The sequence below is a fragment of the Anneissia japonica genome, unplaced genomic scaffold (genome assembly GCF_011630105.1).
Source record: "Anneissia japonica isolate Jap-2015-1 unplaced genomic scaffold, ASM1163010v1 scaffold750_len1593409_cov174, whole genome shotgun sequence".
Lineage (NCBI taxonomy): Eukaryota > Metazoa > Echinodermata > Crinoidea > Comatulida > Comatulidae > Anneissia > Anneissia japonica.
The window spans coordinates 222,216-239,547 of NW_022756705.1; the positions used below are offsets into that span (position 1 = coordinate 222,216).

Below are 17,332 nucleotides of genomic sequence, written 5' to 3' on the forward strand. Positions count from 1 at the left end.
AAACAAAACCCTCACTAGCATCACATAACCCCGTACCAAGACCAATTTGCATATTAGTAGATCCATCTGCACCAAGTAAGTTTACAATAACAAATATGGAACGCCAAAGATGCCTTTAGTGACACCAAAATTGCTGGTTTTCATGACAGAGTGTCATGCAATCATCATAAATTATGTCAGATGGCGCCGCCATAATGGATTACAAGATGGCCGCCAAATTATTGCTATTTTTGTCAATATCTTATCTACAGCACCTAGCACTGTCAATCTAAGAACGTTACCCATGTTTTCAATATCAAGCAGCCATCAGAAATTATGTCAGAATGACACCCTTGAATTTCAAGATTGCTGCCATACTATTTCAACATGGACGTCAAATTAATTATTGATAATGTTGTAAATATCGTCATATCTACAACACCTAGCACTGTCAAAGATCTCTACTCATGTTTTCGATATCCGGGAGTATCATGCAGATATCAGAAATTATGTCAGAAGGCCGCCATATTGAATTTCAAGATGGCTGCCTTATAGGATATCAAGATGGCGGCCAACATTTTTTTTTCATATTCACACATGTAAACTACCAGCACTGTGAATCAATATTGTGTATATGTATAATTAGGGATATCATGCAATCATCAAACATCTCATAATCATAGTGAGACTGGCCTATGGCATTTAGAAAGAAGTCCGACAACTGCCACGATGGATTTCAGGATGATTGCCAATTAAGAAAGGTACATGAAAGAAATAGAAATTTAAAAAAAATAATAGAAAACTGTTAAGGAATAACAAATTGGTAATCAATCGAAAGTAATGAAAATAAAAAAAATAAGTAAATAACTGCTTTCTATGGTATGAGAGCAAGTGCAGAGGGAGAGAGATAGATGCAGATATTTAACATCATTTATATTAAAGCTAGTTTTAGCATGAATGAAATTATATAAACATAAATCAAATATTCAAATTAATGCTGTGAAGACACTAATATCCAATAGACCTCATGTCTATGAGATGGCTAATTATCATTTTCAAATGATATATAATCATATGTAAATATTGAAAGGGAAAGAAACGGAAAAGAAAATTAAAGGAAAAGAAAGAACGGAAAGGAAAAACTGGAAAGGGAAAAGAAATAAGAAAGAATAGAAAATGACTATAATGGAGAAAGTGAAAAGAAATAAAAGAAACATCAAGAAAAATTAAGAAAAGTATATAGACCTAGATAACTTTAGCATAAATGAAATTATGTAGACAAATTAAATATCACATTCAAGTAATGGTATGAAGACAATAATATCAAATAGACTTCTAAATATCATTTTCAAATATATATATATAGGCCTATATATATATATATATATATATATAAAACAAAAAACTCCGGAGAGAAAGTAATAAGTTGCCAGGTATATATTTATTTAATAGTGAGCAAACGTTTTCGGTTATCAACCTTTGTCAAGGTGAAATAAAGTTCACCTTCATTGCAAGTTGTATGTGCTGCACTTACTCAATTGGGGGTTTGATTCATTTCTTTCGCTTTCGATTTATATATATATATATATGTATGTATGTATGTATATAATAAATTTTTGTGTGTAGCACTCTGTTTATATAATTAAATAATGGTGAAAACAGAGCTTGAATAAATAAAAAGTGATGCGAGTATTGTATCGGGAATAGCCTATCAAAAACAAAAAAAGTTTCTTATCAACTGTTGGAAAATGTGCCCCTGGCGGCGGGAATTAAAATGTGATTTCTTGCTGTCGAGGTGAGTGCCATACATTTACCACTCGGGGCCCCTAGTATATCGCAGATACAACCCAACCAGGACACTTCAAACAAATGATATACTGTTGCCAGCAATTACTCTAGAAGTCATACCTGTATTATAATCAAGTAACATAATAGAATCAATGTTGCTGCATAGCATTGTGGTATAACTGATCAAATAATGACAGAAACAGTGCTAAATTAACAATGATGTAAAGATCATATCAGGCAGAACCTATCAAAGAAAAGGTTCTTTATCTACTGTACGAAAAAGACAAAAGTGCCCCCAGTTAAAAATTAAACCATGCATCAGTTGTTTGAAAATTTGTCCTAGTTGGATTTATCAGGAAACGAATATTTCATATATATTCTTTTATTCACCATTGCTATATTTGTTACTAATTATGAATAGGCAGTATTATGTGCCTAAAGGCACGGTATCTTATTGTCTCATTGTTACAAATATTGCTTTGTATCTGCATGGAGTAAAGAATATTCTTTACTCCATGATGTATGACATCTTTTGTGTAATATACAACGGCTATAATACTTAAGGGCCTACATGCTGGCATAAAGTTCACCTTCATTGCAAGTTGTATGTGCTGCACTTACTCAATTGGGGGTTTGATTCATTTCTTTCGCTTTCGATTTACTGTCGATGAAAGGATAGGATTTTCTGATATAACACCGAGGGCCGCATCCAACTTTAATCTTTCCAGTGCACTTTCAAAATCCTCCAAGCACTGCTTTTACACCACTTTATTCCCAGTTTTAATATTACTTTTTACATATGATCAGGGTCGGGCCGTAAAAAATAAGATGTTTTCTAGCCAATGTTGCTTGGCGAGCCGCACACATAGGGTTTTTAATTCATTTTTGCGGCCGCACTTTGCCCACCTGTGGTATATATATATATATACACGAATAAAACATTTTGTATTCGACTGTCAAGCGTTTTTGCATCATATATTAACAAGTAGATAAAATATATATATATATATATATTCTTTAATATAGTCAGTCGTATGAAAGTAGTATCTGGAGTGAGATGTGCCCCTTTATCGTATAGGACTCTGTGGTGTACTGATATGACCTACAGATACGACACCGAGATAGTAAGTGGCTAAACGTTTGAGAAACTTTTTCATACAACTAAAAAAGGAACTTTCATTGGTAGCCATCTTGAAATCCAATATGGTGACCTTTCAACATAATTTCCTGATGATTGCATGATACTCTCTGATATTAAAAACGTGGTTAAAGGTGTGATTGACTGTGCTACGTTATTGTAGATATGAAAATAATGACAAAAATAACAATATTTTGGCAGCCATCTTGAAATCAAATATGGCAGCCATCTGACATGATTTTTGATGATTGCATAATACTCCCTGATATTGAAAACATAGGTAAAGACCTTTGAATGACAGTGCTAGGTGCTGTAGATATGAAGATTATTGATAAAAATCTAATATTTTGGCGGCCATTTTGAATTTCAAGATGGCGGCTACTAAGCAGCTTATTTTTTCAGGTCTATTTTTTTTAATGATCCTTTAGGTGTCATAGTATCACTGTGGGAAGTTTCATGCTTTCTTCCAAAAGTGCACGATTTTTCTCCTTAGCTGCTCTACTATTTTAATTGTCATGATTGATACCCTAACCGGCAACATATAAAGTTAAAATCAATTAATAATCTAAACACAATCAATCACTTTTTCTCCTAAAAAGTGGTTTAAAAAAAAATTAAAACATGACCCTATTTAGAATTACTGAAACCAATGTCTGTTAAACCCATGTATAGTTTAGTTTACTTTCTTTTTTAACAAATATTTACCTTTTAAATTAATTAAATCAGAATATAAATATGTTCATGAATCTGATCTATGGGGGTTTTTTTTTTAACAGACTGTTGTTTCAAACCAAGTTCCAGTCACTTCCACTACTCATGTCGTTCAGACAGGTAAGTTGTCTATTTCTATGTTGTATGATCTTTCATCATCATCTTTGTCGTCGCTAATATAGGTATGATGGAATGTCTACTGTATATGAAGTTCCCATTGTATTGTATGCTTCGATATTGTTTATTCCTCACATTCTGATGAAGATGTATGTATGTTATGCATGTATGTATATCTGTATTCTTATTCTTATTCTTATTCTTTTATTTCCAATTAAAACAGACAAAACACATAAAATCAACTGGGTGAGCTGGATGGAAACACTAAAGCGAACTTAATCACTGTGACTAATGTCAGTGTTTCCCACTCACCCAGTTTCACATAAAATAAATACTATATACAAGATAAACATATAAAATATTTAAAAAGATATCAAAATCTATTACATAGAAAACTTTATCTAAAAAAGGGGTGGGGGAGGAAAAAAAATCGCAATGGTGTATTTTAAAACAGACTTTTTCTCAGTTTAACAAGGAAAGTAGGGAAAGAATCAACAAGAAATGAGTCTTTAATTTCATTGGAAATGTATGTGTGTGTGCGCGTGTGTGTAGGCGTGTTTGTGTAGGTGTGTATGTAGGTATAACAGTAATAAAAAGAACAGTCAGCCATGTGCACATAAAAAATGACAAAATATATTTTGTAATCATTTTTCTATTTCATTTTGATTTTATAGGCTATCCAGGGTACATCCAGCCACCCCCGGTCAACCAGTATGGACAACAGCCTGCCTATCCCTACCAACCTCCCACTGGGAATTATCCTCCCCCTGGGAATTATCCTCCCCCTGGGAATTATCCTCCCCCTGGGAATTATCCAACTCCTGGGGCTAACTATCCTCCACCAAGCTACGATGCGCAACCAGGAGGTAAAATGTAAAGTTTTCGCAGAGAGTTGTTGATTCAATGAAATTTCAGAAAGACTAGTATTAGGGGTAACCAAGTGCATTATTATTATTATTATTATGCTTTTAGAGTTTCAGTTACTTTTGTATTTTACTGTTTATATCGCAACTTTCAATATTATATTTTAATGTTATCTAGGCTGAAATGGCATCATATATAGCTTTGTTTACTTTCAACATTTTATAAACACTTGCAGTGTGCTCCTTATTGCGCTGGCAAAAAATACTTGGTGATGATGTAGGAAATTACACAGGAAACCTGATACGATCTTTCTTTTCTTTACGATAAATATGATAGCTACATGAATGAAATTCAGGTTTGACATGGCTATGAATCAATAAAAAATGAAGAGAATCACTAAAACTTGCCAGTTAGTTTCCGAGTGCACTGGGGTTTGAAGTATCGCATGTATTACTTTCTGTATAGAAAATTTCTATTTGACTGTGAAATGTGTAATGCAATGTGAATGGCAATACACATACAGTACCATACATTATAAATCCACCTATTATGTAGCAAGTATTATTGTGGATTAGGTGCAGATCCAGTAGGGGTTGGGGGGGGGGCATTGGTTCCCCCACTCCGTTTTGCAACTTAATTAAAAGAATTCATTGCAAATCAATCTTATTAAACTAAACCCTACTCACTTATCTACTCTGAAAATGCGCCCTCCCCTATAAAACACCAGTATAAAACATCTAGTATTTACTGGTTAATTGCAGCAGCTTTATCAGATGGTCTACGATGCTCACCTACTAAAGATCAATGATATAGTGCAAGTGATGCTTGTGTTGTACAATTTAAATCTGGAACATTCCAATGTAATATGGATGTCAAAATTCTGTGTATATAAAAATCAAAAAGAAAAACTCATTTAATGAATTCAATATGCTTAAGTATTATACTGAAATAGCATAGTTTGAGGTGAGTTGATATTATTCCCATACTCCTAAACTTTTTATAAGTATCTAATTGTTTTGTATCCTTCTTGGGTCAGGGTTCCCAGTATGAGCTTAATTATTCGGATTTCAGGTACATGTCGAAAGTTTCTCTATTTTTAAAATACTTGTCCCTAAAATATATAAAAATTAGGAAATAATTTTTCTTGATAATGGTTTTTTTTTGTTTTTTGTTAATGAGATTTTAAAATTGGAAATATACTAAAAGTTTGCACAATAACAAGACCATCTATTGTAGTAATCTTAAATTGTATCAGGCCCCAAGATTCTTCTGAGCTTTGTCTCATCCAGGATAGCACTAGGGTCTTTTACAACCCCCCCAGCTAAAAATGTTGCTACTTGCATTTTCAAACATATCACACTTTTCAGAACAAATGAACAACCATGAATTAATATTACTGTATTACTATTACTGTATTATTATCTTGGTATTTATATAGCGCTGTGCCCAAAAATTCCCAAAGCTTTCACTTTTCTATACCAATCTTATATAACCTATAATTCATTTAATATATTATAGCTACTGGAAAATTGTTCGACTTAGATAAAATTCAACTTTACACAGATTGTTAATAATGGAAAACACAACAATTTGGCATGTAAAACAAGTTTGACTTAAAAATTATTCGAGTCAGGCAAAGTCTGCAAGTTTAATTGTATTAACATCTTTGACATACTTAAACCTTAGACCGCTGTTTTTGGTCATATTTACATGGTGTTTTGTATTGAAGAATAAATTTTTGGCAAAAAAAAAAGTCTCTGGTATTGTTTTGAATGTTGTTGGTTTTTTTTGTTTTTTTTTTTGTTTTTTTTTTTTACTCTTAACAGGCATAAACCTTTTTTTGGTTAAGGAAACAATGCCGGAGAATTGAACATACTTTTAATGACAGTTATCAGGGGCGGATCCAGAGATGTCCAAAAGGGGGGGGCCGAAATTTGGGCCGATCGAGACAACAATGACCTAGGGGGTCCGGGGGCATGCCCCCGCGAAATTTTTGTGTTCTAGACGCCTGAAAATAACATTTGAGGCGTTGTGGGCTATCATTTTTTTCCTTTTCTTTCTTTTTTTCCCCTTTTTTTTTCCTCCCAAAAGGGGGGCCGGCCCCCCCCTAAATCCGCCCCTGGTTATGTTTTCTTCATTTTATAGAACATAGTATTTAATAATTATTATAATCAGTGGCGTAATGCTGCGGCTGAGGGCCCTGTTGTTTTGTGAGACTGGGGCCCTTTCTTCGGTCCCAGTCGCCAATTCCATTGTGGGTTAGATGTATTTTTTTAATCATGAAATTACCGTAAATGCTCGAATAAGCGCCGCGGCGTTTAATTGAGGGTATAATTAAAGAAACACTTTGAGAAACAGGTTTTTAAATACAATGACACAGTGTTAAAATGTGTTAAAACTCGCATTCTACGTGATTTTGAGTTGTTCTTCATCAGACACTGATGATTGTAAAAAGAGGCGCTACTATCAGTAGGCCTAGGCCTAGTTGTCATGGATGAATACTGATCTAAAACAAATCCAGAATATTATTACAGGCCTACTTGGAGAAAATGACATATCAAATGGAAATATATTGAATCAGTCGTATGGAAGTAGAATGTACAGATTATCACATGCATTGTGGTCAAAGAATCAAAGATATCGATTTACATATCAGCTACGGTAAATGTCCAAGAAACTCTTGGACACAGATGGAGGAGGTAGAGATGTTAAACCCGCTTAGAGGAATTGTCAAAGACTGGACTGTATTTTGTATTGATATATCGCAAATTTGTACATATAAAACGTGTCTCCGATAGATAGCTCGATCTTGACAGTTGTCATCGACTGGATCGATGAAACTAGCAAACTGTTTGCAAAATCCTATTCCTTCCATTCAGCTCAAGTTGGATAAGAAGTTGTCGGGGGACAAGTAAAAAATAAAACATAACAATGTAACAAGAATACATAACAAGAATAGTGCGCATACCGTCGGTATGTCAGTACAAAGCAGGGGCGGATCCAGAAATGTCCAAAAAGGGGGGGGGGGCGGAAGTTGGGCCGATTGAGACAACACTGTCGTACGGGGTCCGTACGAAATTTTTGTGTTCTAGACGCCCGAACGTAACATTTGAGACATTCTGGGCTGCCCCCCCCCCCCCCCAACCCCCCCCCCGGCCCGCCCCCCCCCCGCTTGCCCCCCTAAATCCGCCCCTGCAAAGGAATGCGTATCAGCCAAGAAATGATGGAGATCAGACATGTAGCACAGTGGCCTACTACAACTCAAATAAAACTTGCTGGAAATGTGGGCTGTCTATCATGTCACTTGGCAAATGAATGCTACGACAGTGAAGGGCTGAAATGTAGATCATGTGAAGAAATGGGACATAGGCAAGATACTGTGTAAATAACTTAAAATTTTATAATAAATATTGTTTTAATCCAAATTGATTTAATAAAGATTATGTACAGATCATCATGTTAGCAATGTGGATGTTTTTGGTGTAAAAGTGAAACTTTTTAACATGACACATTCAATGACCAGGAATTCCAGGTTAATGATTATGTAATCTATAAGAATGATCGTCAAAACCAGACACGGGGTGTTGTTGCGATTTACATAAATCAAAATACCGCATACATAAAATAAGATATGACGATGTAGCCTTGAACTTGAATTTACATCCGTTGAAATTATGCCCCAAAGTAAACCATTTGTATAGTATGACTACTGAATTCAACTGCTTATCTTTTTGACCACCTTCATGATATTTTATGGAGGATGAGTTCATATTAGTGGGGGATCCTGCGATCTTATATCCACTGAACTGCACTGCTATACACAAAAAAAAAACAAAACAAAACTTATGAAGTTACTTAAAGCTTTCAACTTGAACGTCTCATACATGTACATGAACCTACTCGTATAGAGTTCAACGCTCATTGAGGTACGGTATAGTGTTCTTCACCAATGTTTCCAAAGTCTCACAAGCGTTATACATACCACCATTGTATAGGCCTATGCTATATTTGGAAAACAATAAAACACGACACGGTAAGTATACAGAAACACAAGTACAAAACTATTCGCAGTTTTAAAAAGTTTAATGAAAATGATTTTCTCTCTGATCTCCAGAATATAAATTGGTAGGTTACTTTCTAGCGGAAAACTGGTGAACTTTGTAGAATCACACAAACAAATAGGATTGTTTTTAAGTAAATAAATACATTTATTTTCACGTTACACTAGTAAATAGTTATTATTTTAGTTTTTTGCGGAGTAAATTCGGGAGGTTTTACGATAATAAAAATACGTTCCATCAAGGTAATTCAACAAAAGGACGCACATCTCGGGACATCAAAGGTTATAACTCTGGCATCGACATTCTAGGCGCACGTGCGTCCCTACACGCTGAACGCCACAAAAACCATAGCAACCAGACCATAAACCGTCAGCGTACGTGACGATTTACCCACGCGCGTGTTAGTTGCCATGTTAGTCGCGCGTCGTGCGGTGATTACAAAGGCCTTCTTCTTTTCAACATTAATTTTACCAAAATTGTGGTGAATTGTCGTTCATGAGACTCACTTCGCAGAAAAAATTAATAAATGTTCCGTATATACTCAAATGTTCGTCCTCGTCACCTTATGCCAACATTGTCAAAATGACAGATTAATGTTAAATTAGAACATGAAATTTTATAAAATTCGTAAATTTTGAATTGCTATAACTTTTCATTTTCTTGGTCAATTTTCACAAATCAAATTGCAGTTTATAGAAGCATTTAACAAGCTCGCGGTAAAAAAAAAAATCAAATGTAACAGACATTGCGAAGTACCCAAAATTAATAAAATAAAAACTAACACCATAAAACGAATGGCACGCATAGACTAATAATTGACGACTGTACTCGCAACTAGTATCGGATTGTCGATGCCACAGTAAAGATCAAAGGACTGTACGCACGCGCTATGTTCGAGAGCGGATGTGTGTGTCCTTTTGTTGAATTACCTTGGTTCCATAATGGATCGGTTGTAATTGCTGTAAAGGGCAGTGGACGAGTCCATTTTCCGGAATAGGGGTAACTTTATAGAATTTACTTGCAAAATTTTAGCTTTGGATTCTGTTCATGCTTTCATTAGTTTATCAATGATTATAATTAAAATTATTAGAATTTTTAATTGTTTTTACAAGTTTTTTTTTTAATTAAAAATATATATTTTTTTTAATGAGCATTTTTTTTTTGTTTAATTAAAAAAAAGCAATTCAGTTTTTAAAAATTATTTGTAATGTACTATTTTAATTAAATTATTTTCAAAAGATCAGTTTGGTTTTGACTATTTTTTTTTATCTGTTTTAATTTATTGATAGTCAAAAATGGTTTGAACAACAATGTTTTATTTTACAGTCGGCAATCATTCAGTGACAAAAAATCAGTGACAAGAGTACTCATCAATGTAAAGTTTATTTCATTTTTGCTACAGTATCCTAAAAGACAACATATACAACATTTTTCTAAGCTTGTTATTTTTCAATGACATTATATATTATTTACTAATCTAATTTTTTTTAATGGTAATGTCTATTTTTTTTCATTTTTAGTATGGAGAGTCCTGTACTGTTGACATCAGTTAGCCCGCTGCACATGAACTTGAACAGAAGCTTCACCAACCAGATTGTCTGCGATGTTTTTAGGCTGATGACCGCAATTTTTAATATGAAGACAATAATCAAATGTACAATTTCTACAGATATTCAATTAATTTTTCTTCTTGTTACTCAACAACAAATTAATTTTGTAAAAGTCGATTTTTTGGCGGTCATCTTGGATTTTGGCAGCCATCTTGGATTTTAGCAGCCATCTTGGATTTTGGTAGCCATCTTTTATACATGTATACATGCAAACAAACAAATAGAATAATTAGCCACCTATTTAGTAAAAAATAAATAAACTGTATAATCTTTTTTGGAAATATTAGGTAGCCATTTTAGATTTGGCGGCCATTTTAAATTTGGCAGCCATTTTGTTTCACTTTACATGGTAGTGCATGATTTTGCGTGGTTACAGTTAGAAGAAAATAAAAAGTTATTTAAAACAGTTATTACTTTGTATAGTATCTTTGTAATGTTTGTACTTGTCTACATGAGCAAAATACATTATATTATTTGGGCCACTGCTCACAATTGTTGAATACAAAAAGTTTCCTCAATTTACTAAAATAATAAAATATTTAAAAAAAACGTAACTTTTCTTTCTAGTTACGCGATTGCAATGATTGAACCTTCATTTTATTTCAAATTTGTAGCTCTTTAATATAGAGCTAAACTTGGAAAAATATTTGCAACTTCAAATTTTAATGATTCTGCCTAATTTAGGGTCTTGACGTGTTTATTAGATATGCTTAGGTATTTAACATCATGATGTCAAAAATACTTAAGCCCATGCTAAACAAGTCAGAAACCTAAACAATCCTGACCTAACATTAGGATAAGTTTGATCGCGAATTCATTTAATTTAATTCGAAACGTTCGATTTTCAGCTGTTTTCGCTATTTTTCGTACATTTCTCTTCATAACTTTACTTCTACTTGTCCGATTTTCGCCTTTTTTCCCATCCTATTCCAAATTTAAGTACAGTTTTATTAATCTTAATTTTAATCCATAAGATTGCCAAATCTCGTCGGACTTTTTAATTTTGTAACCGTGGTTTTTCCAATTTTTCCGTGTAAAACCTACGGTTTTAGAAGAAATGTGGTGAACCGCCCGAACTTTTTTTGTAGTAGCTCCGCTGTTATTGGGCCGATTTTCGGCATTGTTGTGGCAACATGTAGATTTATTTATTACATAGCATCAGCGTGACCACTGCTTGGGTATTTACCCAAGATCTTGAGTATTTTGACTTGGTCTTGGGTTTTTGGATATTCCGTTCAAATCCTTGGGTATTTTTTTTTTACTAAGAAAATTAAATATTTTTGTCATAGAGGAAGAATTAAGAAGTACTGTAACAAAGTATATTTCAGTCCATTCAAGTAAGCAAAACTCAACAAAGTGCACATAACATTGTTAATTGACTGTTTATTGCTCAAAATTGGGTTCAGAATTGTTTATTTGTGATTTGCGTTGGCATTGATCTCACCTAATTAATGCATTACATAATAAAACTTGATCACTGATCTACTGATAAATTTGGCCGACTGAGGGCGTATTCTTCTATCCGTATTATCACCTCATGAATATTAATTTTAACAATTAAGACAAACAATTACAATAAAAAATTGGTTTATAAAATGAAAAGGGAAACTATACATGCGAAAAACACATATTTTTAAATTTTAGTGCATTTTCAGGAAGCTTGGGTAATTTTGGGCAATTTTTGCTGAATCTTGGGTAAGTTCGACCCAGTCATTGGGGATATCAAAAATTGTGAGTGGTCACGCTGCATAGTATAGCGAACGAGAATTCGACCGTATTGTCGAGCAAAATGAGCTTAATTTGGAGTTAAAATTTAGAATGTTAATTGCATTATCTTTAAATATTATTTTGATTTTTAGTTTGTGCATGTGTAGGTGAACACATATATATATTTTTCAATCTATTTACATAACAAATATAGTAGTTATGACAATATATAAATGACGTATTCTCCTCGACAAATCTTCGGTTTCAGATCCGATAATCATACCATACCATTTTCAATGGGTCATGCAAGTGCATAGTAGAAGCATCATGCACATTTGTACAATGTTTAAAAAAATGTATACCTACTGAAGTATAATAATAATATTACCTTTTTGTTTATTATAAAGGACTATCAGCTTGCACTTTCTTTCTCTACATTCACACACAAACTAAATACCCCTATTTTGCAATGGTACAATTCGCACGCTTTAACGACCAGCCATTGAATTCGTATGGGGTGCCATACGCAGCAAAAGTCCACGTTAAAATCAAAATGTAATTGCAAAATTCAGTGTCTGATTTATCAAAACGTAGGCGTAAATTTATCAAAATGTAGATCTAGTTTCCCAAAACAAAGTTCTAATTTTTGAGAACGTAGTTCAAATTTTCCAAAATGTAGTTCTAATTTCTTTAAAATGTAATTCAAATTCAAAACGTAGGTCTAACTTGATCAAACGCCCTCTCCAAATTCTATTTCAAAACGTAAATCAAAAACCAGCCTGGTTTGAAAGACATTTTACAACAACACTAGAACATGGATTTTTGCTGCGTATGGCACTAGACTTGCGAAATGTAAATCAAAACTAATCAGCCAAGCATGACGTGGGACTGTTCCATTAATGATGAGGGAATCATTTTTCGCTACAGTCTAATGCCGTGAACAACGCTTCCCCTGTGCGTTTGCTAATTTTTAGTGATAATTAGGAACGATTTTTATGAAATCATAGGTTTTAAAAAGTGCACCTTTTGGAATTTGTGGGGTGCGTCCGCACCCCCCCCCCCCCCCCCCCCCCCCGCCCGCGATTTTTTTTCCGTACGAAACATTTGCATGAAACTTCACTCGGGCCGTTTTTTAAATTGTTCTCTAATTCCTCCATTGTCTGAGTTCCCCTTAACGTACAGGTAATAATAATTAATAAAATAATAATAATAATAATGATAATAATAATAATAATCATTTCGATATTACATGTAATTGGTCTAGCCTTGTAATCAAGAACCTGCCAATTTGAAAATAACTGACACCCTGTTTCATTTGATCAGTGATGAAGAAAAACGCGTTTTTCCTTAGGCCTACTCTTTGTGCTTTTCCCAGAAAGCGTTTTTAGTACTTGTAGGCCTAGGTAATTATGCAAAACCCAGGCCTAACTAAAAAATTCAAATTGTCATAGTATGTAACTCAAGTTAAAATAACACTTTTCATTACTCGTGCAGCTTAATCAAATATGTCATTTTAAACGACCCATTGGTATTAACATGGTAACATCAATGTATTTTTAAGAATTAGACAGCGACGTTCTATCAAAAGTTGTTTTGTAGACGTTTATCTGTTGATGACCTTTTGACCTCCTGAATCTACAATGAGATTTTCGGGTCGATTAAGCCGAGACGGCCCGAGTGGAGTTTCATGTAAATGTTTCGTACGGGAAAAAAAAATCGCCGCCCGCCTACGGGCCTGAACTTGTGATCGCGCTGACCGCGATTTGTTTTTTCGCATGCCAATGACTGAAATTTAAAAAAAATTAAAACATGAAATTAAAATAGGACAGTGAGTAAAAAATTAAATTTTAAATAAAAAATTAAATATATCATTCCAACATTAAGAACTTGGCCTAAGCCTTGTAATGTATTTAATATTAAATAATAATAATAACAATAATAACAATAATTATATTAATAACAATAATATTATTGTTATTAATATTATTATGAATATTAATAACAATAATAATAATAATAACCATATAATTTCGCCATTAATTAACTTAGCCAAAGCCTTGTGACGTCCTCTGGCGGGGAAAATTCCACGCACCCATACACGCCACATGGCTAGTCATTTTAGCACTGGGCATAGAATTTTAATTGTTGATGTTTTCTTGATGTTGTACTGTGCAGGTAGAGAATGCAATGGAAAATACCCTATTAGCACAATATCTATCTGAAGATCATACAGAGGACACGGAATTGGAAGTGCTCATCAACATTGCGCTAACTTTGATAGACATTTTCAATAAGAGAGTTGCAAGACAAGAATCCGAGCGTAGAAACAGGTTTCGGCGATACATACATAACAGGACAGAGGCTTTGCTCTCAATGAACATGCTCCTACACATTGCAGTAGATGGAAACCTGCAGAGAAGATGTTGGTCTCTACCGAAAAACCGGAATTGGTGGGAAAATGTAATGTTGTCAGAGTGGAGTGATGTATTTTGGTTGAAACATTTCAGGTAAATTAAGAATTTGGTTTCCAACTTTTCATAATCTAGGCCCTAGCCTAGGCTAGGCCTAGCCTAGGCCTAGCTAGGCTAGGCCTAGCCTAGGCCTAGGCCCATGATTCAACATCTTTGTTATTGTTAATTTAGAAGTTCCAAGTGGCACAAAAACATGCATGATGATGACATTGACAGGAGGCAGGCTTGGCCTAGCAAAGCCAGTCCTAAATAGCTTTGCTTTGGCCTAAGGCCTAGGTAGCTAGGAGCCCACAAAAATTATGTCCTTTGACTTCAAATATAGTTTCCCATTAATTCAATGCAATGGAAAAAACACAATGATGTGAGAAGGTAGATTCACACCGAATCCGAATTCTGTTTGTATGGCTAATGAAACGAAAAAAGAAAATTGAATCAGTGGTAAAGAATAGAGGCGCTTACTTTAAGACGTGCATCGAAAACGTTCTACTACTACGAACCGAATTCGGACTCGTCAATCTACCTTCATCTACTGTTTAGTATGGAACGCCGTTACTGCCTTTGGTGGCTCTTTTCCGTTCAGCGCATTTGCTATTCGGCCCTTTTAACATTATTTTCGGTGCTTTTTACATTACGTTCGGTGCTTTTACATTACGTTCGGTGCTTTTTACATTACGTTCGGTGCTTTTTACTTTACGTTTGGTGCTTTGAACATTATGTTCGGTGCTTTTAACAGTACGTTCGGTGCTTTTAACATTACGTTTGGTGCTTTTGCCGCACTTCGGCTTTTTTATCATTTGGTGCTTTTAACTTTCGGCCCTTTCATCATTACATACGGTTCTTTTATCATTCGGTGCTTTCATGACCTTTGACATTGTGTCAAGTGGAAAAAAATCAACGGCTGTTGGAATGAGCCTAGTGGAAAATCGCGCGTAACAAAGCACATTCTACTGATTCTATGTGATTATCTTACGAAAACAAAAATGTCTAGTCTCGATTAATCAAAACAGTATTAGAAGACCTGGATCTACATTTTCTTGTCCCTAAGTTTGAAAAGGGAAAGGGAAAGTTTTTTCCACATGATTTTGGTGGTATGGGCAAATAGAAATATAAGATTATCACTATAGACCTAGTATTGAAAACAAAAATAACTAGGTGGGACTCTTCTTTATTCCGGATATGAAGAAGCAGGCTTATTTAAATAAACGTAATTAATTAATTAATTAATTACCGGTAACCAAACGATTCCCAAACAAGTCCGATCCCATTTTTGGCTTACATAATAAATAAAAGTTAAACTCAAAATTTTCTCCTTCCAGTTGATTAATTTATTTTCCCCTCCTTTACTGTCCGGTCGTTTTACAAATGCTCCTTGGTTATCTCGTATTTTGATATTGGTATTTATTTTTTTGTCTTTTTATTTTGTCTACCTTTTTAATATTATATAATATATATTTTATACTTCTCAATTCATACGCAATTCAGCCTTTGTTGCTGCTATGTATGTTTTTGATGTTGAATTTTTAATAAATATATACCTCAAATAAATAATAAAAACTTAGCATTTATATTACAACAAAGATACACATTTGCAGGGGTCCCAAGTTGGAAAAAGGCAATTCGTGAAGCAGGGGTGGAGCCAGTGCAGTGGGAGGGTACAGGGAGAACACCCATATCTTGGGAACAAAATCCACAATTCCACATTTAGAACTCCCAATCTACGGCCAATTTGTTTCCGTCTTGCGGGCATCTGATACCATCTTAATTGTTATTTAGGGCCTACCATGTTGTATATTTGCCTTTATAGCATTATTATTATTATTTATTATTATTATTATTATTTATATACATACATATATATATAAATATAATATATATATATATATATGTATATATATGTATATGTGTATGTATATGTATATATATATATATACTGTCTCTTATACACATCTAGATGTGTATAAGAGACAGGTATATATTATATGAAGAATGCGTGCCCACCTGTGTTTCAAAACATGAATATAATATAGCGTAACAGTAATGAAACTAAGAAGTTGAAAGAAGAAAAGAAAAAAAAAATGAAAGAGAAGAAAGAGAGAAGGAGCGCGCAAGTTCCACTAGTACATACACTGTGCATCAATTTCTGAAAACAAAATAACTTAAAAATAAGCTTGGTTTGTACATTATTTTAGGTGCTTTAATGCCAGTTAAATACACTCCATAATACAGATTGATGTTACATTGACCTTATTTATTGTCTAATTGTACAAATTCACAAAATTTACAGCACTCAATTTGAAAAGAAGCCCCCCTCTTTACTTTCCAAAAGTAGTCTCGAAAAGAAGCCCATCTCGCAAAGTAGCCCATCCAAAGTTCGCAAGAAAAAGAAGCTCCGGGGTGCTCTGTCAAACAATTTATTTCTTTTTTAACAAAGTATCAGCAGAAAGTAAGCAAAATGATTGTTTAATCGTGTTTTGAAATAATATGAAAATTGAATTGTATATAAATGAATATTTAAAGATGAAATTTTAAAAGTGGAATTAATAAATTGCAACAATTGAATTAATTGGTTAATTTAATCTATAAGATATATAAAAAATATATAATTCTACAAGGAATGTTTCTTGTTTTGACAAACAACAACAAAACAACATCGAACTAACTGGTAGCAGGCCTTCCAATTACGAAACTATATTTCACGGAGTAACATCCCAAACCACATGTGCGCCCGACTACACCGGCTGGCGAGTAAGGTATGTTGAGTCCATTACAAGTTGTAAACCAATCAGAATGCTGGGATATTACATCATTTGTGGCAACTTGTAATGTTTGGGATATGTTACTCCGCGAAACCTTTGTAAACATTAGAAGTGTGACGATGTTCTCTGG

At 33.9% G+C, this 17,332-nt stretch overlaps 2 protein-coding genes across 2 annotated transcripts in view; both read left to right on the plus strand.

Annotated features, from left to right (window-relative positions):
* Positions 1 to 6,350, plus strand: part of LOC117124330 — a 31,157-nt gene extending 24,807 nt beyond the window's left edge. Inside the window, exons 6-7 of the mRNA XM_033270537.1 lie at positions 3,682 to 3,736; positions 4,408 to 6,350. Coding sequence (XP_033126428.1) covers positions 3,682 to 3,736; positions 4,408 to 4,610 — 258 coding nt within the window. The 3' untranslated portion in view covers positions 4,611 to 6,350. The remainder of the gene's footprint in view (positions 1 to 3,681; positions 3,737 to 4,407) is intronic.
* A 7,742-nt stretch (positions 6,351 to 14,092) lies between these two features.
* LOC117124400 lies at positions 14,093 to 14,482 on the plus strand (the record flags this gene model as incomplete). Its single annotated transcript, XM_033270633.1, is given in 1 exon segment — positions 14,093 to 14,482. A coding segment is annotated over 1 exon segment (320 nt), but the record flags the coding sequence as incomplete, so codon positions are not given.
* Between the last annotated feature and the right edge of the window lie 2,850 nt (positions 14,483 to 17,332).